The sequence below is a fragment of the Dinoponera quadriceps genome, unplaced genomic scaffold (assembly GCF_001313825.1).
Source record: "Dinoponera quadriceps isolate SergipeBrazil2010 unplaced genomic scaffold, ASM131382v1 scaffold1395, whole genome shotgun sequence".
In the NCBI taxonomy this organism is placed as follows: Eukaryota; Metazoa; Arthropoda; class Insecta; order Hymenoptera; family Formicidae; genus Dinoponera; species Dinoponera quadriceps.
The window spans coordinates 691,069-715,001 of record NW_014556488.1 but is presented as its reverse complement, the minus strand read 5'-3'; the positions used below and the strand labels follow the sequence as shown (position 1 = coordinate 715,001).

The window sequence follows — 23,933 nt, the reverse complement described above, 5'->3', positions numbered from 1 at the left end:
AGTCGGCGAAATTTACTTAAGTCGCGAAATTGCTAATTTCTCGATCGGGATCGCCCTCGGGTTTCGCGACACGGGATGGGAGCGTGACGTTCATGCGTGGGTGCGTGCTCGTGCATACGTGCACGCGCGAGCCCCGCCGTGCGTTTTGCGAGAGAACAGAAAGACCGTGGTGTACTGGAGATGGAACGAAACGAAACGAACGTATATTTCCAGAACAAATATTTACGCGAAAGAGGTATAAAAAGAGCGAAAATGTGTTTTCTGTTTGATTTGCGACTGTATTTTTCTTTCCGGTCCAACGGCCCTCTCCTCCACCTCCGCCCCCCTGCTGCCCCCCCTCCCCCCGCCGCCGCCATCACTCAGGCAACCACCCAACCACTCACTTACTCTCGACTAGCTCTCCCCTCTTCCGCGTTTCCTCGCGGATCCTCGTCGCCCTCGCCCGCGGTGGGCGGACAGAAGGGTGCACCCACGAGAGGTAGAGAGGGACAATCCTGCGGGCATAGGTTACAGACGTATATACGTAGCCGTCGAATTGATGTTTCGAGCAGTTTTGAGCGATGGAACGAGACAGCGGCGGCGTCGTCCTTCCCTGGCCGCCGAAGAAGATGCGGAAGTAATTTCGCTTCTCGCATCAATTCGTCATTCTCGATGTTTTCGCCTCGCTCCCCCCTACCCTTCCGCATCTGCCTCTCTTGAGGCCGCGGGTCGAGATAAACTACGGTTCCTCGGCTACTTTCGCCACCGCGAAAACCGCGAAACCGCCCGGTGGTTTTATCCCCGTCGGAGCCGACGACGATGACGGCGCAAGTCTCCTCGCGCGTTGCGATACTCTTCGCTTGTTATACGCGAGCGAGCGAGCGAGCTTTTCACCTAGGCCGGCAAAAGTCTGCGTCTAATCCAATAGTAATCTCTCTGCTATCTCGGCAATTCACAAACTTCGCTAATTATTCCCACCGCCCCCCGCCCCGCTCGCTCGCTCGTGCTCGCATCGGAGAAGTTTCGCCGTAGCTCTCTCGTAGACGGTGCATCTCCGAGATAATGCAGGCGGCCGAAAGAAGGAAAGGGGGGCACGTGTGCCGCACGCGTCGAGTGCCAAATATCTCGGCGCTATTTACGTCCCGGTATTCCGGAGGGCGCGGGGATTTCCCGCGCGGAACGTCCCTGATCACCGACTGATCCGGCGAATAATACGCTCGCCGACGCGAGACCGCGGCAGGAGGACGGAAGGGAACGCGATAGCTCGTACGTACGTACTTGGGAACTTTACATTTCAGAAATTTCGCGATACGTGTATCGGCTATCTATCAAAAGTTTCGCGCTGGTCATGTGTCTCCGCGCGCGCGGATACGTACGCGTCGAATGAAAAATGCGGCGCACACGATGACAGATCGCGAGACGAAGGACGGGGAAAGGATATTACGAGTCTTTCTCTTGGAACGCGTGTCACTGTAAAATCTTGTCGTCGTCATCGACTTTGTTCTACATAGGTTCTACGCACACATGTCCGACCAATTACATACGCGATTGCGCTCCTGAAAGATTCATGCTAAAACAGACGCCGTACGATGCGTTGTATAATTTACGAGTGACTTACGTATGGGGGTGTGTGTGTATGTGTGCAGGCAGCGCTCTCGGGACGCCCGCGAGCGATCGATATCGCAGTAACGATACTTTGTTTTCAGATCGCGACCAAGTTGCGGATTGATTGACTCCGGAGCTCCGCTGCCTCCCGCGCACGACGTCGTGATACTTATAAATTAATATCTAAGTGTAGAGAATTGGCGATGTTAATGTCACGCTTCGACGTTGGAATAAATGTACAAGATCAGTCCGGAGACCCGAGAAGCGTTCATTCGCGCGGCTCAACCTGCATCCTTAACGCGTGCGACGCAACGATCTCTCATGAGACACCAGTGTCACGCGTGTGTGTGTATGTAAAATAGCAAAAATTTTCCCCCTGTATCCGCATCAAACTAAAGATGCTTTCCAGGAACATACACGTTACGCAAAGGACAGGCTTCACTTAACGATCGCGGGCATCGTATTTTATCTTTGCTTTTCTCCTGGACGTTAAACAGAGACTATGACTGACGTTAGACAGAGACGATGCTCGTCAAGTGAAACCTATTCAAAGTCGTCTTTTATCGGTTAAATATTACCTCAAAATGATCCTAAGATAATATCTGCCCGCGATGAAACGATTTTATGTAACGGTGGCGCAGGTTACTGGAAAGCAAGTCTATTTTACATAATTACGTAAAAAGAGAAAAACGAAATGCGAGGCGGTCTACGGGGAGAGAGAGAGAGACCTCTCCAAATAAACCCCAGCGGCGCGCGAACGTGTTGAGCTTTACGTAAAGCGCGGAACAGTCGGTGCGTAACGTTACACAATATCCGTCCTCTCTTTTCTCATTGCGGAATTACGACGGGTGGCTAACGGCGCCGGTCGATTACGGAATTCGTTCTGCGTAACGATCGCATCGCGATCGAGCCTCGAGATAGAGCGAGAGTCGCGGCCGAGCGTGCCTTTAATCGCGATTGCCCTCGAGAGGACCAAGGGACCATCCGTCGCGTCGCGAGGAACGCTGACGAGACACGCGAGCGAGACTCGCGAGCGCCCGTTGAAACGGAAAGACCGAATGAGCGAGGATTCGAGCAGTTGCGTCGGTGGTCCGAGCCGCGGTTTAGTCAAGTCGAAGGGTTGGCTGCCGCCGCGTGCCACGCTGTTATCGATTCCTTCCTGCCACTCTCTCGCCCCTTCCGCCCACCTATCTCTTCCTATCCACCCGCTTTCCTTCCTTCTTCGCTTAAACACGCGTTATTGCTCGTCTCCGCGTAATCGAGCATCCGATCCGATGCCACCTCCGCTCGCGCGCGCGACGCTCGATGATTTCTCGGTCTCATCCTGCCGCGACTCGTTGTTGTTTAAACGAAGGTAAGAGTCGCGTATCTTTCCGGCGAATCCGACTTTTGCCGATCCGAACGTCGATGATCCACGTTCCACCTGAGAGCAAGGGGGAATCTACCGATTCCGTCATTATTTTGTACTATATAGAGCGACGTGTGTATTTGCAGAGTTGTATTTGCAAAGTAGTATATTTGCAGAGAGGCGGAGGAATACGTAATTAAGGTCTCGCATAGTCCAGATGTTAAAATTGAGTTGTTCCCCTCGTCGATGGCTCCCCGCGGGGGAGCTTTATCTCATATCGACGGTGCGGCACGCTACGGCGCGCCGAGAACGCCCGGCTCGCTGCCACGTCGTCGCGACGCTCGTCGGCCGAAATTTGCGTCTAAATCTGCGATCCGACCGTCGAAAAAGTACGACGACAATGAAAAGTGGCTTCGCTGTCCAGGAGAGCGGATAGTAAGGACGTCGTCCATCCGGGACTGTCCGGGGGCGGAAGGAAGACAACGTCGTCGGACGAGCGAGCGAGAGAGAGAGAGAGAGAGAGAGAAACCATCGAGGGGAGCAAAGGATCCGGGTCAGGGGTGGTGGCCGCGGCGGTGAGGTGAGGCGCGGCGAGACGTGGCGAGACGAGGTGAGGTGAGGTACGACGGTGGCGACGACGACGGTCGCGTGCTGGTCGCGTGCCGGAGGCGGAGCCAAGCTCCACCGCTCCGCGTGCCACCCCCAACCCCAAACCTGCGATCCTCTGCCCCGCCACTACCCTCGCTCCGTGCGCTCCCTCGTCGGTTATTGATTCCCCCGGGTAGCTACCCCCATGGGGTGCTAAAGTGGGATGAGTAGGACGGTGGGTAGATGGAGTGGCGCTCGGAAGGGTACGGAAACAACGGGACGTCTTGAAATTGCAACAACCAGCCGTGGTGATTACTTTTTTGAGCACCTGCTCTCTCTCTCTCTCTCTCTTCCATTCTTTCTCGCTCTCGTTCGCTCAGTCACTCGTTCTCTTTATCGCTCGAGTGATGACCGAACGTGTGCTCACCCTCCTCTTTCGGTGTAGAGACAAATGCTTAGCGAGTAATAAGGAGGGAAGAAGCGGCGATGTTACGTCTTAATCTCTCGTCGCTCCGGATTACTCGCCCTTCCCGATTTGTTACTCTTACTCCGTCCGTTCTTTTCGGAGTCTTATTCTATTCGTGCCCCTCGCAGCATAATGCGGAAAAGAGATTCTTCATTTATAGACGTTATTAACGATCTCACGGCGGATTGGAAGAGAGGGAAAGGGAGAGGCTGGGAATATACGCGAAGTTCAGAGTCAGTCGAGGATAGAAAGAGGCAGTCGGTCGAATAGACTTACCGGCTATGAGAGAGCAACGTCGTTGAATCTTTGGAACGACCTAGATTTTTCCAGTCCTTCTGGACCGGGGCCAGCGACGATACAACCATGCTACGTTGCACTTGCATTGTACGCGTACGCAATACAAGGGAATCGGAGGAAAAGGCGACGGCACAATAGAACCGGATTTTCGGCCATTAAATGCTCTTTAAGCGGTGGGCTCCCTTCGATCCTAATTCAACGATACTTACCGTATAGGCCTATGTGCATGAGAAGCTCCCGATTGACTCGGGATAATTATACGCCACGTTAATACACCGACCGTTATATCGGCTGTTTTCGGAGCGTTCGACTTGTCCGATTAATTAGTTTCGCCCGTTTCTTTGGCCGACATCCGCGTGCCGCGGATAGCAGTGATCCGCGGAGGAGAAGGAGGAGAAGAGTGGCGGTTGTCCCGGAAGAAATGGAGGGAAAGCGGTAAAGAAGAATACCCTCAAAGAGAATCGCGCGTCGTCGTCGGGTGGGGGTGGGATGGAATTGTGAAAAGGGGTAAGCGTTATGAGAGGAAGGTCCTCGACGCGACGAAGAACTGCGGCGCGGTTGGAAAGGGTAGCAAGCGGAAAGGGAACAACAGAAAGGAAGAAAGAGAACTAGAAAACAAGCGCGAGCGAGCGAACGAATGAAACAGAGAGAGAGAGAGAGAGAGAGAGGAACGGGCTAAAGTGGACGAGGGGGAAGAGCGCCAAGTATGTAGAAGGGCGGAGACAGACGTAAAGAGAGAAAGAGGGAAAGACAGAGAGAGAGAGAGAGAGAGAGAGAGATATGTATATATATATCTGATACGAAGAGGAGAGCGGGCAAGATGGAGACGAGGTAGGTAGTTACGGCGAGGGGGTGCCGGAGGTGGAAAAGAGGGTGAGCCGGAGGTGGTTGTGGGTGAGGTGAGGTGAGGCGAGGAATAGTGGGAGAGCGCGATGGGTATACGACGGAAGAATATTGCCTGCAGCTTTATGGCTCTTAGAGGACACAGACTTTTACGATTATTAATCCCTCCGTTTCCCATAGATCCGTTCACCGGCTGTATTCTCTTCCGAAGTAACGTCCGACAGATTATCCGTGACACGGCGTAAGTACACCTAGGTACGTACGTACGTACGTACATACGTGGAGCGAGACCAGGCCGTCACTGGCTTCGCGGATTCTCCGGACTCGGGGATTGACTCGCACGATCGACCCGATGTTCCACGGTTACAAGGAGCGAAAACTGCACTTGGAACTCTCGGCGGATCTCGATTATTTGTGTCTTTCATTAACGGGCCGCCTCTTCCCGTTGTTAATGCATCGGCGTGTTGCACCTTCGGCCGACTGTCCGGCTGATTAGTATCGCAGCGACGCGCTAATAATGCTCTTCCCGCCCGCCTCCTTTTACCCCCTGGCCACCGAACGATGTAACGTGAATGATTCGTGTGATTATGATTTTAATAGTAACGACGATAATATGTCGTTACGTATCGTGTAATGACGGTGCGCACCGGGAGTATCGCGATTTATGGTGACAGGTAATTTCAGGATCGAATTTAATCGGGGATTCGCGTGTGCGTAAAAATAACGAGGAAAAGAAAGGGGGGGAGGAGGGGGAAAGAACAACGTCGCGTTACGGCGGCGGGTCGGTAAGGCAATAACGAGAAGAAGAGAGGGGTACGAAAACCGAGTGGGGACCGAGCGCGATCACGACGGAGACAACGATCTAGGGAACTGCGATCGGATTATCAACTTGGCGATAATTCGTTGCGCAATCGCACATGTGTGTACACGATGCGAAACAGAAAAAGAGAGAGAGGGGGGGGAAATGCGCCCGTCACGTGACGTCATCGCGTAGACGCGGTAATTCAGCAGTATGGCTATTAATTAAGCGGTCATTAATATAATTTACAGCGTATAGAATCATTGTGTGGGTTCATTATGTCGGTAATAACCGCCGAACGGAATTGTTGTCATCCATCACGATGTATAATTTGTTAACCGTGAGACGTCGATTCGTCGGTCTCTCTCTCTCTCTCTCCCCCTTTCTCTCCCTTCTTTCCATTTACGCGGCATCATGGTGCCACGTCATTTCGCTCGTTCCGCGAGATAAAGAAAGAGAGAGAGGGACGCTCGCGATTCGCTCGAGACCGGTTTGATTTATGATCGAAGGACGTTTCAAGCTGTGCGGTTCCGCGGTGCGGTTTTCGGCCGACAATCGCCTTTTTAGCGCGGTTTCTTCTAATTGGAATCGGCAAAAGACGCGATCTAGAATTCCAGTGAGGAGCGCGAGTGGGAATTATAGTTTGTAAACGGCACACACACGCGATCGCTAACGTGTCGGCGTCAACTCGGACATTTTTCCATTCAACGTTGAAAAAAGAAAGGAAAGGAGACGGTACAAAGAGAAAAATTGAAACACACGAAGGGAGAGACAGAGGGGGAGAGAGAGAAAGAGAGAGAGCGATCCAAAGTCGATTGTAATCCGCGGGTTTCACGTTTAAGATGGTTCTCGCGAATACAAAGGCAATACGAATTCTCGCGCGAGGAGCGGAATCGAAAGTACTCTTTACGCCCATTCGAACGTCCCTCACATAGCTTTCCAATAATCACGAGAGATTCTTTGTTACAGCGACGATATACGGCGGCGCGCGTGATATACGGATTCCTCCTCTTTTTTTTCCCTCCCTCCCTTTTATTTTTTTGCTTTTTTCAAGTGGTCCGGTTTACGTCTTCCATTCTGCCTCCCATATCCCTTCCGCGATTCCGCAACCTTCTCTACCACCAGCGACGGCGGTGGGATGCATTACTCTCTGCTCGCTGGCTCATAAAACGCGCCGTAAAACTGAAGAAATTAAAAGTTTGAAATGCGCGTATCTGAAACGAGTGGCTCGAGTGATACAGCACTCGGCGCGCAGCGCTCGGGCTTCGGCTAGATCTGCCTCCGAGAGTCTACGCGCGTTCGAAACTACGCGCTCAGAGAGCTAAACTCGCACCCCGCAGGGAGGGCCACATTGTACGTTTTCTATGCGAATTCGCACACGCTATTCTGGCGAGCTGCGAAGAATCGCCGGGGAGGGAGTCGCGTTTTCCCGAGCGTATCGCCGAGCGATCGTCGTCGCCGTCATCGGCCGACGTCGGGACAGTTATTTACGATTTGCCGGCCATATTTCCTTCATTATTGTCTACTTTTCGTACCTATCCCCCGCCTATCCTCTATCGTCCCATTGCGTATCGCGTATCACATATCGCTGCCACCACCGGCCGATATCGCGCGCGCGCGCGCGACATATGACGTATGGCGTATCATGTATCATCGAAGAGAACGCAGTCCGTTACGAGATGGGAACGACTTTGCTAGCGACGGCGGTCGACGTTGCTAAATGCAATTTATAGGAAACTTTTATGGAATGGCGCCATAAAAGGAAGTGGGTCAGAGCTTCTTCCGACTGTAAAGATACGCTGGCGCAATAGCGTTTTCGCGATATAGGAAGGCCAGAGTGGCGGAACGTCTCGTCGTCGTCATCGTCGTCCGTATAGGTGAGCGTACGAGATAAGAGAGAAAGAGAAAGAAAGAGAGAGAGAGAGAGAGAGAGTGATCGAGATAGAAGACGATCGTTGTCATCGATAGCTTCGAGAGAGCGCGTAATCCGCTGTCGTCATTTGTATCGGCAATTTTCCGATGTTGCGCTCTCTCTCCTTCCCTTCGCCCATCCTCGCAACCTACCCTTCGAAATTAACGCGCGTTTAGTCGAACAGCGCATTGAACATTGACTAATAGCGCGGCGAGCGGTGTGGTACGGTAAATAGAAGTGAAGGGGAAATAGTAATTGCGCGATTTAAATGGACGTAATATCGAACGCGGTGAGCTCGACGCATGGTCGCTATTGACTTACGAAATCTTCTTCACTTATTCGCGATATTATACATCTCTCCCGCGAAGCTTCTATTTGCACGAACTTCGTGTATTGAAAGGCATACTCCTGAATCCGGAAAGTTCGCAAACTACGTATCACGCTCGGCGTTTCCATCCCGCTCTCTTTCGCCCCCGCGCTTATCCCGCGCATCCCCTTGCCCGTCTTCTTTCTCATCTTCCTCCTCCGAAGTTTCATTTTATCCAATGGCACAATTTATTCTATTTCTCGTGTAGCTCCGTCTGCCCCGTGTAGCTCTGTCTCTCCGTTTCTCTGTTCCCTCCTTTCCCTCTCTCTCTCTCTCTCTCTCTCTCTCTATCTCTCTCTCTCTCTCTTTCTCCCTGTCCGCCGATCGATAATGAAAGGAAGTATATAATAAATGCAAACAAGATCGCGAGTATCGGGTGTCCGCTTAAAATATGCAGGGAAGGTCCTCGTGTGTATAAAAAGACGCGGCTGATTCTATCGTTAGATATAGATTCGTGCTTCGTTTGTTCGTTCGCTGCTATATCTTATTTTTGCTATCTTTCTCTCTCCCTCTCTCTCTCTCCTCCATCCGTTTGCGAGCATCCACAAATCCGCAGCGGTGCGGCGTCAAGGGTACTACGTAAAAAAAACGTTTTCGAAGTGAGTCTAAGATATGATAGCCAAAATACACGGGCAACCGAATCTTCGGAAAGCTGATCGAGTTGCGGCACGAGACCGTCAGGTGGTGAGCAGGACCTCCGACTGGTCCTTCTTTTTTTCTCCTTATCCCTATCCTCTCCTTCTCGCGCCTTACCGCAGATTCCTCTCCCCTTCCTCCGCATATCCGAGCTCATATACCACGCCACGTCAACCGTGGCTTGCGAAATTTTGTTCCTTTTCCCATAATTTCGGTATACGTTACACGTATCCTGCGAGCGTTCCGTGTATGTGTGTATGCGCGCGCGCCCACGTAACGCGAACGTGTACGTGTACATATATATAGTTCTTACTGCGGAGGGCTGTAGAAAATCACCTGCGAAGGTTATTTTCGCGAGTTAAGGTTTTATTTCACCTATTCCGCATTTTCAGCGATATTTGCATCTCGTTTATTGATTCTCGTTATCTCTCATGGTGTGTTAGCTCGCCGGAGATTTACGTTACATATGAAATATGTGTACACATCCTCCAGCGGCGTCTCCCTTCGCCGGCGATACGTTTTCGTTTTGTCTCTATTGAATTTTCCACGAAAGCGTACGACTCTAGCCGACGGACTATCTACGTATCTACGTCCTCTTCCTTATTCCGTGTTCTTACGGTTTATTTGTTATTTATCATAATAAAGGCGAGTGGACATTTCTTTCGGGATAGTCACGACACACACACACACACACACACACAGCCGTATCGATCGGTTGTCTCCGATTTGAATCGATGCTTTGTGCTTGCTTAGCAATCGTTTACGAACAAAGATGCCATCGAGTGGCCACATAGTGATGAGGAATTCGAATCAGAAGTGGACTCGTAAATCAAGTTATGCGGCCGTCTCGATATCTGATTGTTTTATCGGTATTTACAAGTGTAATTTCGACTTATAAATCATGGAAAAAGGGACGGTCATAAATTTTGCAGACAACCGACGACACCAATGACGACGACAACGACGATGGTACACATTAATTCGTCAAAGAACCGACCGTGACTTAGAATGGAAAAAAAAAAGTTGACGGATAATAATACGAACGTTGGGCAACGTATCGATCAGTTTTCCGGCGACCACGGCGGAGGGAGAAAAAAAGAACGCGGAGGCGATAAAAAGCGGAAAGAAGGAAAATGAAAAAAGCATCAATATGGCACGCGCTATTCGCGGATATTATTATTATTATTATTATTATTATTATTATTACTAATATGACTATTATTATCACCGCTTACGAAGGGACACAATTTCGCTATTAATTAAATCGCGAGAGAACGCGGCCGTTCAAAAGAACGGGATTCCGCGCAACACGGCGTATAATCCGTGTGAGAGATAAAAACGATATTCGGCGGTCAGTCTGTAAACCGATGTTGTAGATGCAGACGCGGGGGTAAAGCGATCGTTAAGCTTTTATGCTTAGCCAAGCGAAGCCGAAAGAGACTGAATAGATCTGGCCGCATCTAGCCGCAACGTGCTATGAATAAATCGCGCGACGAGGTAGAGAAAGAGAGAGAAACTTCGAGTGACAATTTCGAGATCCGGCTGACAGAATTTTTCGCCAGTTGAACACTGTTAAAGTTGTTACACTCGATTCAATGTGACAAAAAGCCGCACACGCTCACGTAACACGGCACAAATCGCACAGATACACTCCTCGCGGAAGATAACACGACGCGATAACGACCGGTTAATCTCACTTTCGACACACGGGAGAGAATCACCTCTGTGGAGGAGAAGGTAGAGGAGGAGAGAGATCTCACCGGGCGATCTCGTCTTCCGTAAAACGGAAGAATGCGTCAGCGAGGTGAAACAAAAGGAGGATGACGAGGAGGAGGAGGGCTCTCTCACTGCGGAAGCGTGTTATAAAAACGTCGGACGGACAAAGTGGGCGAAGGGAAATTCCTCGTATCTAAACGCGTGGCGTATCGATCGCTCCTCTTTACTCTCCTCTCTCTCTCTCTCTCTCTCTCTCTCTCATCCTCGGCGTGGCGCATGAGTTAACGCGGCGATCGTTTTTGCAAGTAAATCGACGCTCATTACCGTGTCATTATGTGTCATTTGGTAATGCGCCAAAGCGATCGTAAAACGATAATTCCTCGCCTCGGCCGGGACTTTTTCGCCGCGGCCGGCGAGAGTAAATGCTCGCTTCTACGAGCGACTAACGATTTTAACCGATATTTTCAAACTCGTAACAGTCGAGGCCCGTGAGAGTAGACGCTCGCGCGCGCAGCACCCTCGTGTTTTCTCCTTTCCTTCGCGTTCTCCGCGCGACGACGAGTATCACGACGGTTTCGCCAGCGCAAGGAGCTGTTAAGTGGTTGGCGGGGGACGAGGGTGCTAATATCTCGCGAGGCGAAAGCTCGTAAAATAGAAAGAATCCACCCGTCCCGTGTTTTACGATTCCCCCTACGGTGCCTGTGATAACAAGTCGCGCAGCATCTAAATATTAATAGCGCATTGACAAGCGCGACTTCGGCGCTGCTTGATGCTTAAGGTCGCGTAAGCGTTACGCACCGCCACCACAACGGTCCCTTGCCGTCTCGGTAGTTGCATATCTCCCGACCCGAGTCGACATTTTGGTTCTACATTAACCCCGTAAATTCCGCCAAACTTGAAGGATCAATGGAGAATATTGAGATGTAACATTATATTATTTCATTCGATCATCCTTAATCCCTTAAGGTTCCTCGCAAATTCTCGCGCTTTTTTTTTTTCGAAAATATACTTATTAATGTAAAAGAAACGTTACAGTCATTTCAATCGAAGTGCATGTCATTCGAATCTACCACTTTTTGCCATGTTTCAAGGCAACATACGGACAAAAAATGCTTCGTCCTTTGAAGCGATAAGTCATCGACCCATTTTTCGAACTTTCACTTCATTTCGAAGGTAAAAAAAAAAAGGAAAAGAAAACGACACGTCGATACTAAGTGCGACAAATTGAACGGGAAGGAAGAGACAGCGGAAATGTTTACGGCGCGACAATTACCTTCGGATAGACGTGGCTCGAGAGATCTCTCGAAGACGACGACGACGATGACGACGACGGGAAATGGAAGGCGTATCGGGGCGACTAAACAGAAACGAGGCCTTTTTCTTTCTTTCTTTCTTTCTTTTTCTCTCTCTCTCTCTCTCTCTCTCTCTCTCTTTCTACTCCGTGACCGCATTTTATAAATGTTTCACGATCGAGCGTTCAACTGAAAATCACTTTGTCGAGCGCCAGCGCAGGCGTTAAGTATCTGCAACGATGCAAAAATCTCTTTTGTGAGATTAAAAACGGTTAATTGGACGAGACGCTTCGTTTGACGAGAGAAAGAGAGAGCGTAGCGTTCATTGACCATCTCGCTCGCGCGCCATCCGTTGTTCCTTTACACAGTGGCGCGACAACGTCCGATAATAATAAACACTCCTCAGGGATGACAGAGTTCGTCGTTGTCGTCGTCGACACTGTCGAATATCTCCACGAGCACGCGAGGGAGCAACGCGGAGCGTGACGAGTTCCACGAAGGGACGAGGTGACGTATTAGTTGCAACGTGCTCTTTAGCACGACCGTGAACTTGACCCTGATTCTTCAGGCACCGACCCACATCAACCAGACCGGCTACGTAAGGACAGTGGAGCGAAGCCAGTTTTCCGCCGGGTAACTCGGGCGTGCAAGAAAGAGAAGCGGAAGAGCGAACGAGGAAAAGCGAGAACGCGGTTGGGTAACGGGGGCGAGAACCGAGGGTGAAGTTGAGGGTGACCATGGTCGGTCCTGGCGAAACGGACGGGGTTGATTCACCCGCCTCTCGGCGATTCTCGGCGAAAAGTCTCCCCCACAGGAAGGAGGGTCAAACTGTCTCGAGATCCTACCCCCACGATTTTCCGGACACCTTGTTGCTGATCAGGCATATACCGGTTATGCTTCCGTTGTCCACATCGTCGGTCAACTTGCGCATCGATCGCGCGCACGATGGAAAAGAGGAGGAAAAGTTCGAAGTGAGACGCGAAAAGCATCTTTGAAATGTTGACTCGACATGCATAAATTCCCCTCCGCGGAATGCTTTTTCCTCCCTTCTCTTCCTCTTTCACGCACGGTGGGGGGAGGAAGCGCGAGCAATTAGAGAGGCGAGAGTGGAAAAACTACACTCTAATATGCGCAATTTTCTTTCCACGTTCCGCCGGCACAGAGAGACCGCTGTCTTCGATGAATTTGATGAAGGAAGAGATCACATCGAGGGAAGAAGAGAAATATACATATATACGTGTATGTATATGTATATATGTATATATATACATATATATATATATTCTTTGTCTTCGTGTTTCGTATTTTTCTATTGGTCTTTTTGAACTCGCTCGATTCCTCGGGTAAGTCGAAAAGCAAGAAGGGGACCTGCGTTAGTCGAATGCATAATTCATATCTCACTTGTGATTCACTAGAGTGCAGATCCTTCCACGAATCCGCTTTTATTTTGCTTCGAGTCTCTGAGTTACTTTTGTTATTAGAGGAAACTTTGCGCTTCGTTATTCGTACGTCCGCGATTATGCAATTTCGATCGACGTTTAGTCATACTTTTTTCCTTTCTCTCCGGAGTAGATCCATCTCGGGTTGTACAATCCGATCGATATTTTGTAATTTCATCTCGTAATAAAGAGCATAATTTTGGCGACGGCGATAGCCGATGAATAATGTCTCGAGTCGGCTAATGCTTCGCGTGCGCGCGAGCAACCCTTTTTGTCACCACCTTCCTAGAGGGAAGTATTAAGAATCGATCACCTTAGAACATTTCGATGAGGAAGCTTATTAAATTGCAATTCACGTCGTAACAGGTACACCGTCGTGTCTCGCTATGGTAAACTAAGACACGACGATAAGATAATTAGAAAAGAGAAGGAGCACGATTAGCGTTGTAATTTATGACACAAAGAGAGGTAAATAGGGGAGTAGAGGAAGGAATTGTCAAGAGCGCCGGAGGGAAACAAAAAAAAAGGAGGAGAAAAGCAAGTAATACTACGACTATAGTCGCAAACGAGAGGTTTCGGTTTTCATTACCCGGATATCGATTATCCCGAGACACTCGGGAAACACCAAACGAAGTACACGAGGACACGTTTCGTCGGAATATACAAAACGTCGCGACAATAGGAATCCCCGGTTCATCATCCACGTCTCTCTGCACGGCGATTTGATACAGCGAAACCCATCGCATGCAGCCATCCGCGGAAGAAGTACGAGCGAGCTCGCGAGCTTTTGCCGGCGACTGTACCCGCGCGCTGGAAAATCCATTTCGTTTTAACTTTACGTTCAAATTGAATGTTTTGTAGTTGTGTGTCGACTTGGGTGAGATGTAGCTGCCGGGGAAACGAAGGAGGGGTAGGTAGGTTGACGTGGTGGAAGTTGATAGAGGAGAAGGTGGTAGTGGGGCAGGAGGGATCGAGGTCTGGGCGCGAGGGGTTGGAAGAGGGCGAGGAGAACGAAGAGGAGGAGGAGCGGGCGGAAGAGGAGGACGAGGGTGGATGGGTGGTTGGGTAGAAAGGCTGGAGGTACCAAAGGAGGAAGCGGGCGGCCGTATTCCGCTCTCTCCCTTCTCTAAATCACATTCATCAGAGGCGGACGGCCGCGCCGCACCGCTCCGATCCGCTCCGCGCGGCGGGGGTGGCACGGTGCACGGCCGAAGAAGGTGCAGCACCGCGAGGTATATAGGTGAGGGGGCAGATCCGTGTGCCGGAGGAAAGAGGGAGAGCGGGAGATGAGGCCGGGGGAAGACAGGGGAGAGTGTAGGGGAGACTGGGAGACGCGCGGATATTGATTCCCGCGGGATATGCGCGCGTTCAACGAGACTCGGAAGTCTCAACGTACGTATGCCGTTTTTAAGGACGTATGCATATCGCCCGCGCCTTGTACAGGACCGCCGCCACGTCGGCTTTTTCGAAGATTCCTCGCCGCGCCCCGTTCGATCGAACGGAGGCGCGTCCTCGTCGAGAAAATTAAAATCGCGAGCGCGATGGGAAGGATTCCGGTCACGTCGGCGGAAGAACTATTATACTCGGCGAGAGACTTTTCAGAGACCGGCGTGATATGCTCGCGGCAAAAGCACACGTCGCAACCGCCGAGTCGTTAACGCTCTCTCGTAATCGTCGTCGACGGTAATGTCGGAATCGATAATCGATAATTATGTAAAAAAAAAGTATACGCGTGTATACACACGTCGATATAGCCGGCTTTCTGGAAGCGTGTATTAATAGAAAACGCGCACGCCGCTCGGCATTCGTCGCTGTTCGATCCCGCAGCACGCGAGACGAATCGATAGTCGCGCAGACCAGATTCACGGTCCAATCCCTACCGTTCCTCATCGACGCTTCGATCGATGCCGCTTTCATTGTTAACGATGTTAGTGGATTAGCGCTCCGGTATTCGATTACGTTCATGGGACACGTAAGATTCGCGAATAACAAGGTCGAGAAATTGGAGCACGACCACCGGCAAGACCGGTCTACCGGCCGGCTGGAACGGTCCGCGCGCTCTTGTCGTGCTCGTCGGGTGCTCGCGCGAGCGAACGAGCGACGGGGATTCCCGCGGGAGGGAGTGGATGAAAGTGAAAGAGAGACGCGCGCGCGCGAGAGAGAAAGAGAGAAAGGGCGAAAGGACAAGGGATAAGGACGGTCTTAAGGTTGTAATCTTTCGAGACGGCGGGTAACGGATACGTGGCATAAGGGAGAGACCCCACGAGGAGGAAGCTCCGAAAGTCGGAGAGGAGAAAGAGAGATATCACGCTCTGACCCCACGGTCGCGTGATTCCTCTCTTCCTCGTTTTCCCCCGTTCCCTCCGCATGGCTGGCTGGCTGGATGGCTCGCTCGGGGCGAAAATCCAGCGCGTAAACCAACACACCGCGCCACTACAAACTCCACTCTACGGCATCCGCTCTGCCTCCACTTGCCAACCAACCAGCCAGCCAGTTCGGGCTAACCTTCCTTGCCTGCCTGCCTGTCTGCCTGCCTGTTACCTACCGCCGTTACTACTACTACTAATACCACGACCACTATCGTATCCCCGATTGATGCTATACGCGCGTCAGCACTACCACGGCGGCGTTTGTTACTACCACAGCGGCAACACCAGCCACCGCTGCTACCGGCGTTGCTGCGGCTACGACCTACGAGCACGTTTCATGAATGAAACCCACGTGCGAACCACGTGACTGCCCGTCACTGACCCTACACCGTGTGTGTATACGTCAACGGATCGGATCTACTTCGTGATATAACGCGTCGCGCCTCTTCCTCCTTGTCACGGCGCACGACGATCGCGACCTAACCGCGATACGTATACACTCCCCTAGCCGCGGGAGAAGGAGAGACGCGACTTCCAAGTGTCGGGAACCTCGGTACTGCCGAGTACCACGCGATTCTTCAACCTCGACTGGTGTGTTAAGCCGCCTCGCGCGAACGATGAACGACGATACCGCGCTTTCGACGCTCAATTTCCGCAAATGAGGGACCGAGCGAGTAAAAGCGGAGCGTGAGAGATTACTCGTGGCGTGTACGCGCATATACATCCGTCAACCGATCGCGTGATCGCGCGAATAAGAGCAACTCCGACACATAGAGTCGACGTGAGACCAGATGAAAATAACGAAAAATGCATAATTACGCCGAACGATCCTAGCTGAATTTTGCGCTCCAACGTCACAAATGGAGACGTCGATTAAAGGCCGATTATATTTAACATATTGAGGACCTCGCGTCAATTTCGCTGATGTGACTTTTCATTCACGCCGTGTGGACCACCGATGATCCACGATATCGCCACACTTATTATATAACATGTGTCTTATAATACTTATAAATCTAAAAACATCATTATTATATATATACATCGAAAAAAAAATACTGTTGAATCAACAGAATTTCCAATAGCGCGCGTAATTGGAGTAAATCTTATCGATTCAATAGTGATATTATTGAAACTAATACTTCAATTATTGAAACAATACATAACGTGGTAGTTTTAATATTTGCCATTGGATAGGAGATTTACTCCAATTACGTTACTGTTGGAAATTTGATTGCCTCATCGACAGCATTTTTTCCCCCGTGTACGAAGAGCAAGAGGTGTAATGTAAAATATACGCGCTATGCGATTCGAGCGGAAAGCCCAATGTGGGCCAATGATAGTTCACGGCGGCATTTAACATGTTAAGATGTCGCAAACCTCATAACGCCGCACGCGCGCGCTGCTTCACGTACTACCGGAACACGGCCGTTCTCCCGCAGCTTCTCCTGGCTTCCGCGTCCATCCCATTCTCATTACCCCCCGCTGCTAGGTGGTCGAGCAGCGCGCGGCAGGGGCTGGAGGACGGCGGGCGTAAAACTCACGATTCTCGTCCCCCGTTATATCCCCCCGACCACTTCGTCATCTGGAACGAGATAAGATCATCCGGTGTAAAAATAACGCAAATTACATTGTGTTATATAACCTATATTGTGTAACCCGTAACGCGTGACGTAACCTATATTATACCTTTGGGCATACCGTCGTATTTCATTTTAACGCTTATTTGCGCTCGCTGACGAGTTCCGCGACGACGCTGCTATTTGAGCTGTCTGGCGAAATTAAATACACGCGATACCTCCTTCGAGAAAGAATTAAACATTATCTGCTTTTTACAAAACACACGAGAGTCGGCACCGACTCGGTCTTCGCGTGCGCGCGCGCGCGCGCGTCGTTAAAAATATGGCTGACCAATTTTGAAACCTCTCGACCAAAGCGAGCCAGACTCGCGGGGAGAGACAAAAGTTTGAATTCTTCGTCCGCCGGATAACATCTGTCGCGCACGCTCGCGCACGCTCGCTCGCTCGGTACACGCTTGGGAAAGCAGTAAAGCTGTAAAGAGTACAAAGGTGGCATCCATGACTCTAGGGTTTTCGCGGAGCGACGCGGGCCGTACGTGTTCCCGTCAGAGTCGCGCACCGAGAAGGAGGGAAGAAGTCGGCTCGCTCCGCGAATCCGCGTAAGCGGGAGAAACGGACAATCGTGAGAGCGAGACGAACGGATGTCGGTGCATCGAACGGCCGAGAGAGAGAGAAAGAGAGAGACAGACAGAGAGACAGGGATCGAGCGAGCGAGATAGAGAGGGGGAGAGAGAGTGAGAGAGAGTGGCGTCGGACAGGACAGGTAGTAGCGCCGAGAGTTTCATGGTGGGGTGGTGGTCCACCTCGCGCTGCACCCACGGCACTATCGCGGTAGCACGCGTAGCGCGCGATGTCGCGCGCGACCTAACCTAACCTAGACTTCACCCTCCGTTTACAACACGTATCCGTAATCCGTGCGCTCCGAAGTGGGTGCACGGCCTAACCTTAAAATCGTGCTCGCGCTCGCGCAGCGGAGCAGCGAAGAGGAAAGAGAGAGAGAGAGAGAGAGTTCCCCGGCCCCCGCTACCAGAGAACGTAGAGAAAGAGAGAGAAAGAGAGAGAGAGAGAGAGAGATCCGTCGCACATACAGCCGACGTACAGCCGCCACCGTCGTTGCCGCTACCGCCGGCGCGCGCGGTCGCTGGCGGTCGGTCGCCCTCCCTCGTACAAACCGCGAGAGTCGCGCTCGACGTCTCGCGTGGCACCTGCCGACCTCGACCAGTGACGATCGTTTGTCGTTCGTTCACGTGCCACATTCATTTTTGGCCGCGCTTACGTACGTACGTACACACACGCACACAGATATACATCAGCATATACACTCACATACAGCGTCGTGGAACGCGCGGCGATCGCGCGACTGATCGGCTAGTGAGAGGGCTAAGCGTTGTCGTTCCCGATCGAACCCGATCGATGCCGCCGTCATTTTCACGCAGGATCGGCAACATTCCGCGCGAAATTGGCGCGAGGCGGTCTTGCCGTCGGCCGTTGGTGTCACTCGCGTATCACAACAGGGCGATAGCAACACGCCCGGCGATCGCGTATCGATAATCGAGCTGTCGCGATCGAGATCGGCAGAATAGAATATAGTGCCGCGAGTCGTCGGGTTGTCGCGCCACGCGCCGCGCGCGCGTTACGCGCCTCGCGATTGGAGGAGTACACGAGAGGCTGCCTAGAGCGGTACGATCGGAGTGTGTAACACGGCGAGGCTGGATACGACGACGTCGCGTCGGTACCTCACGGCTCGTACGATGAGCGACGGTATCGTCGGTGCGATCGCGATCAGTTTGTTCGGTACTAGTTGTCAAGCTGTGTGTTTGTGCGTGATAGACGGCTTTTCATTCACAAGGGCTCGTTCCAGGCGGCGAGAAGAAGCGTCGGGTCAGTATGGACGCCGGTTATTCCGTTCTCAGTAGCGATCTCGAAGCCTGCAGGATGTTCGACCAGTACTCCTATAAGGTGAGTCTCTCTCAGGCATCTCTCTTGGCGAGCGTGAGTCGCGCTTTCGCGGCTGTTGGCCGTCGCGTTTCCGCGATCCCTCCCCTCCCCCCCGAATTCGGCCCCCTCCTTTCTCGCAACACATACGTTCAAGTACGTTGGAGGCGGTTGGGAAACGGCCGATTTTTCAAATTTACACCCAATCGGTACACGAATCGTACGTCGATGATTCGAGCGAATCCAAGAGCTCGCGAGAGAGTCAGAGACTTCGCGAGAGAGAGAGAGAGAGAGAGAAAGAAAGAAAGAAAGAAAGAGATCGCGACGGAGAGTATGCTGTGTGTGTGTGTGTGTGGGAGATGTGCGAGAAAAACGATGTCGCGCGCGCGGCACGAGAGAGCAGCGTATCCCGCCCAGCTCGTAAAACGATTACAAAATCTCGTCATTATCGAGCGGTGCTCCGATTCGCGCGTTACGGACGACCGACACTTACTCTCTCTCTCTCTCTCTCTCTCTCTCGGCGTTTGTTCATTTGAATTTGAATAGAAGAATACGTCGTTCTAAAACGTCTAACGTGACACGTAATGTGTTATCGCGCGCGTGTAATTTCTCTATTTATAAATGTATTCCCTCTCTCTTTCTCTCTCTTTCTATGCGGAATGCGACGCGTTCTCGCGACGGAAAGGCGAGCATCGCGTGCGGGGGGCATCGTTCTCACGTGAGCCGATAATATTTATGCATTCAGCGAGTCTTCCGAGGCGTTTCTTCTCTCTCGTTCACCTCCCTTAACCTCCGACATCGACTTCGGAAGACGAGCTGTGTAACACGACTCGGTCGCTCGTGCGGCGGTGCAGGTCGTTTTGCGTTTGCACTTTTGCTCGCGTTTTACGCTCCGCAGCTTCGGAGCAGCTGCGGATGATGTCATCCGCAGCGCGGCGATGATCTAACGCCGTTTATCCGCCGGGTCAATGCGAAAAATGGCCGGCCCCGCGCAGACGTGCGCACAGTCGCGTAGTTATAATTAGATTATTTACCGTAAGAGTAAATGCGAAACCGCCGGTCATTAATCACCGGCGGTGTAACCGGTGAGAAACCGTAAGGGTTTTATCGCTCGCGATTAAGAGCGCTCCCAGCGAGAGCTGCGCGTCGCGTCTTGCCCCCTCCGTGTTGAGGCGGATAAATAATAAAATCGGCGATGAAAACTGATGCAATCGATTAAAACGCTTTCATTATCGCGGAGGAATAATCGCCGCTGCAACCGCGTCGAAAACACGGTGCGCCGACCGCAGTCGCCGAGATCGCCGATTCGTCGTTGAACGGCGATCGCTATTCGTCGCGCGAGCGACGACGGCGGAACGGCGAAGAGAATCGCGGAACCGGAAGGAAATCGAAGAGGGAAACGCGCGAATTCTCCGATGGGAAGCCGGCGAGAGGTCCGCCGCGAATGTCAAATCGGGCTTCATTTCATCGCGTTCCCCGACGGTAAGCGACGATTCTTCGCGCGAATCGCAAAGTCGGACAAATGTTGCGCGATGCGCTCCGTCGTGCACGTGTGCGCCCGTTATAATTAATAACAGACGCGGTAGTACGAGTGTCGATTGAAAAATTGTTAATTCCCAGTGATTCCTTGGTATTCGACGGTCGACGGCATTCCCGATCCGTGTTTCTGCCCTCATTCATCCCCGCGCGTCACGACGAGCCCTCACCCCTTCTTTCCCCTTACCTCGTCTCTCCCTCTGTCTCTCACACCCTCTCTCCCCTCTCTCTCTTTCTCAGCCTCTATCTCTTTCTCGCTTCTATCGCTACACCCGCGCAGCACCGCCGCTGCCGCCGCCGCCACTAGCACCACCACCACCACCACTACCACCATCGCCATCGGCATTACCACCACTACCATACAACGCCCATATTCCCCGGTTCAATCTGATTTGAAACGTTCGTCTAAATTAAATCTCTTCCATAGAATACCGTCGTGTCTGGCATCGCGATCAATGTTTCCGATCGTGCGTATCCATCGTCGAATCTCCCCCTCGTCGCTATACAAAGCGTTAATACGGCGAATATTAATGCGAACGTTTCACGTTCCGCGCACAGCTGCCTAATCGAATAATTATTCGCGTGCTCTTAACGCCGTCGATCGCGACATCGCAGCCCGAGGATAAAGACAGTGAAAAAACACTCGGTCGTGTAACCACCACTATTGCTACTGCGCGTACGCGCCAGATGCGTATGTTTATTAATTAGGGATTTCAAAAGCGCCTTTTCGTAACACGACTCGGTCTCATTGTGCTCGTCCTTACGTTTTAGTTAAGAAAGAGAGAGAGAGAGAAAGGAGCGTTTCTTTCACATATAAATAACGCGAAATCTTACACTCTCGCGTCGGCGATTAAATCGATAGGCCATCGTGTCCATCGAGTTACCGCAATTTTCCTCTTCCGACGCGTCCTCCTCTCAAGATAGATCGGACAAGCTCGTTCCGAAAATCTACTTTGAAAAGCACTCGGGGCGACCCTTTGAGAAGCAGAATTTTTCCCTGGGTAATATCGCCCGTAGGTAGGTACCTAATGCATTTCTACAGGTTTATATACTCTTCCTCCACCTCTCTCCGCGCGAGCCTTTCCTCTCCCGCGCCCTGCCAGCAGTAACAACCCGCCACCCGCTCGCCCCTTTCTCTCCTTGCCTCCTTTTTCGTTCCCCCTCGACCTCCCCCTTCTCCCCCCCCCCCCNNCCCCCTCGCCCCCCCCCTTCCCCCCCCCCCCCGCCGTCGCCATCCCCTTGCCGCTCCTCCACCTCTTCCTCCCGCGCGCTCACCCCCGCGTCACTCCCTTTCTCCTCGCGTACCTACCGCGCCCCTCCCCATCGCCCCGCTCGTTTATTTCTACTCTTTTCCTCCGCCCGTTTCAACTTTTCATTCGGTTCTCTCCTCCTCCGTTGAAACAAAATGAAAGGCGAGCCCGGTTGGTATCCATAAAAGAATGAATAAACGTAGATTGAAAGGGCATAAAAAAGCATGTACGCATACACACACACACACACACACATATACGTACACACAGTACGACCACCGCGAGACGGTCGGTGGCGCGGCACATACGTGCACGAGCACCGGCAGAGAAGGAGGAAGAGGACGAGAAGGAGGTGAGGAGGAGGCGACGGGCGTATTTGTACATTTGTATCTACGTATCGAAGAGAACAAATTAAAATCCGCAATCGCGGTGTGTGCTACAAAGTAAATTTGTTTTAACGAACGTAAGGTAATTGAATTTGCCCGGTGTGCGTCACTTACTTGCCCGGGCCGGGCGCTGATTAACGAGTATAAAATTTCCATTCCTTCCGGCCAATCGATCTAAGGACGAGGGACAGTCGCGCAGGATGCCTCGATGCTTCGAATCGCGATGTTTCGTCAGCGCGTGTCACGACAGTTAATAAGTGGCAGCGGTAGTAATAACGAACATACGGCAGAAACGGACGGTGATTCGCGACTTCGCGCCGACCGACCGAGACCAGTTGTCCTTCCTGCGCACCGATCCTGCGTATCTCTCGTTATCACGAATGCAGATCGGAGCGCTCGCACAAATCGGCACGTTGCCTGGTAGTGGAAGCGGCGAGATCTCTTAAATTGCAAAGTATTCTCAGATGAAACCTAGTTTTGCGAGAGCGCAATACATCTTTTTCACGCGGCGATGACGACGAGGACGGACGGCGCTAGCGATGGTGCGTTTCTATCCCGACGACCGTTATGGAAATAATTTCGCCCGCGGTTAAATCTGTCGTTATAGTAATCTACATTTTGCGCAAAGCGGACGCGTGGTATAGGTATCCTCTCTTTGTCTGTCGCAATACCGCGGTGCGCGCACACTTGTACCGCGTGTACATAATTTATGGCTTACAAAATTACCAAGCCGTTTCAATATGTTCCACTCTATATCTCACCGTATCTAAACTAACGCTGAATGGATTCCCGACGTGTAGTTTCCTAGTCTCATTTAAATAAATACAATGGAATATATATCCGCAGCCGAGCTAAAACGGAACCAATTTACGAAGAGAGAACGAACGCGATATTAGTCGTCGTCGCCGTCCTGCGATTGATGACGCACGCACACACACACACCTGTGTCATGTATCGACAGTTTGCCAAGCGCCGAAAAAACGGGTCGTAAACATTAACGTAACGTTAGCGTAACGTAACGTAACGTGACGTAAAACGCAGGACGCGCTCCATTACGATCTCGTTTACGAGGAAACGTTCCTCTCGCCTCCTCCTCCTCGAAATGGGTCGTCGCTCGTATCGCCCGCGAAGTTTTGACAGCGAGTAATTTCAATTGTAGCTGAAATCGCGCGCTCGACGTAATTTTGCTCATGCGAATCGAAGGCGGAGGAGCATTCGCGCGGCGTCGAGTAAATTATCAGAGGGGGTTCGGGCTGAGGTATGGCGGCAAGTTCGAAAACTTTGTCGCATTAAAGTTTCACCGACTGGTTTTGGCAGGTAGGGGCCGGGGTGGAGGAGGGGCGAGAGAGAGCGGGATCGCGGCCAAGGAAGCAGGAAACGCATTCGCGATATATTCCTTCCGCTTTGGGCTAACGTGCGGGATACTTCCCGATCGAAATTCACTTTACTCACATACGGAAAGATTGCGGTTCTTATATCGGAGCGTGTCGATGAGAGCAAACTGAAGCCCTCCTAATTAACGGGAGATATAGGAAAGAAGCAGAGTCCGCTTCTTCGAGCGATCTCTAATTCATGGCAGAATACGGGACG

At 51.6% G+C, this 23,933-nt stretch overlaps 2 protein-coding genes and 1 long non-coding RNA gene across 7 annotated transcripts in view; 2 read left to right on the top strand and 1 right to left on the bottom strand.

Moving 5' to 3' along the window:
- LOC106747802 (FAD synthase-like) overlaps positions 1-1,838 on the top strand; it is a 6,058-nt gene extending 4,220 nt beyond the window's left edge. For 2 of the 3 annotated variants that reach the window (XM_014625717.1, XM_014625718.1), the window contains one exon: positions 1,686-1,838. The gene's annotated coding sequence lies outside the window, so the exon portion shown is untranslated. Of the gene's footprint in view, positions 1-10; positions 332-1,685 lie in introns of those variants that run through there. The other variant, XR_001374685.1, reaches the window with a different exon arrangement.
- Positions 1,839-13,144: 11,306 nt separating this feature from the next.
- On the bottom strand, positions 13,145-17,453 carry LOC106747594. The gene is made up of 3 exons (XR_001374667.1): positions 17,346-17,453; positions 17,037-17,241; positions 13,145-13,572 (listed from the first exon to the last, which is right to left on the bottom strand). It is a non-coding gene; the product is annotated as an uncharacterized LOC106747594 (long non-coding RNA).
- An 865-nt stretch (positions 17,454-18,318) lies between these two features.
- LOC106747717 (TOX high mobility group box family member 3-like) overlaps positions 18,319-23,933 on the top strand; it is an 83,836-nt gene continuing 78,221 nt past the window's right edge. Inside the window, exons 1-2 of one of the 3 annotated variants that reach the window (XM_014625535.1) lie at positions 18,319-19,030; positions 19,098-19,195. In XM_014625535.1, coding sequence (XP_014481021.1) covers positions 18,988-19,030; positions 19,098-19,195 — 141 coding nt within the window. In that variant the 5' untranslated portion in view covers positions 18,319-18,987. The remainder of the gene's footprint in view (positions 19,031-19,097; positions 19,196-23,933) is intronic. The other 2 variants (XM_014625528.1, XM_014625529.1) reach the window with 2 other exon arrangements.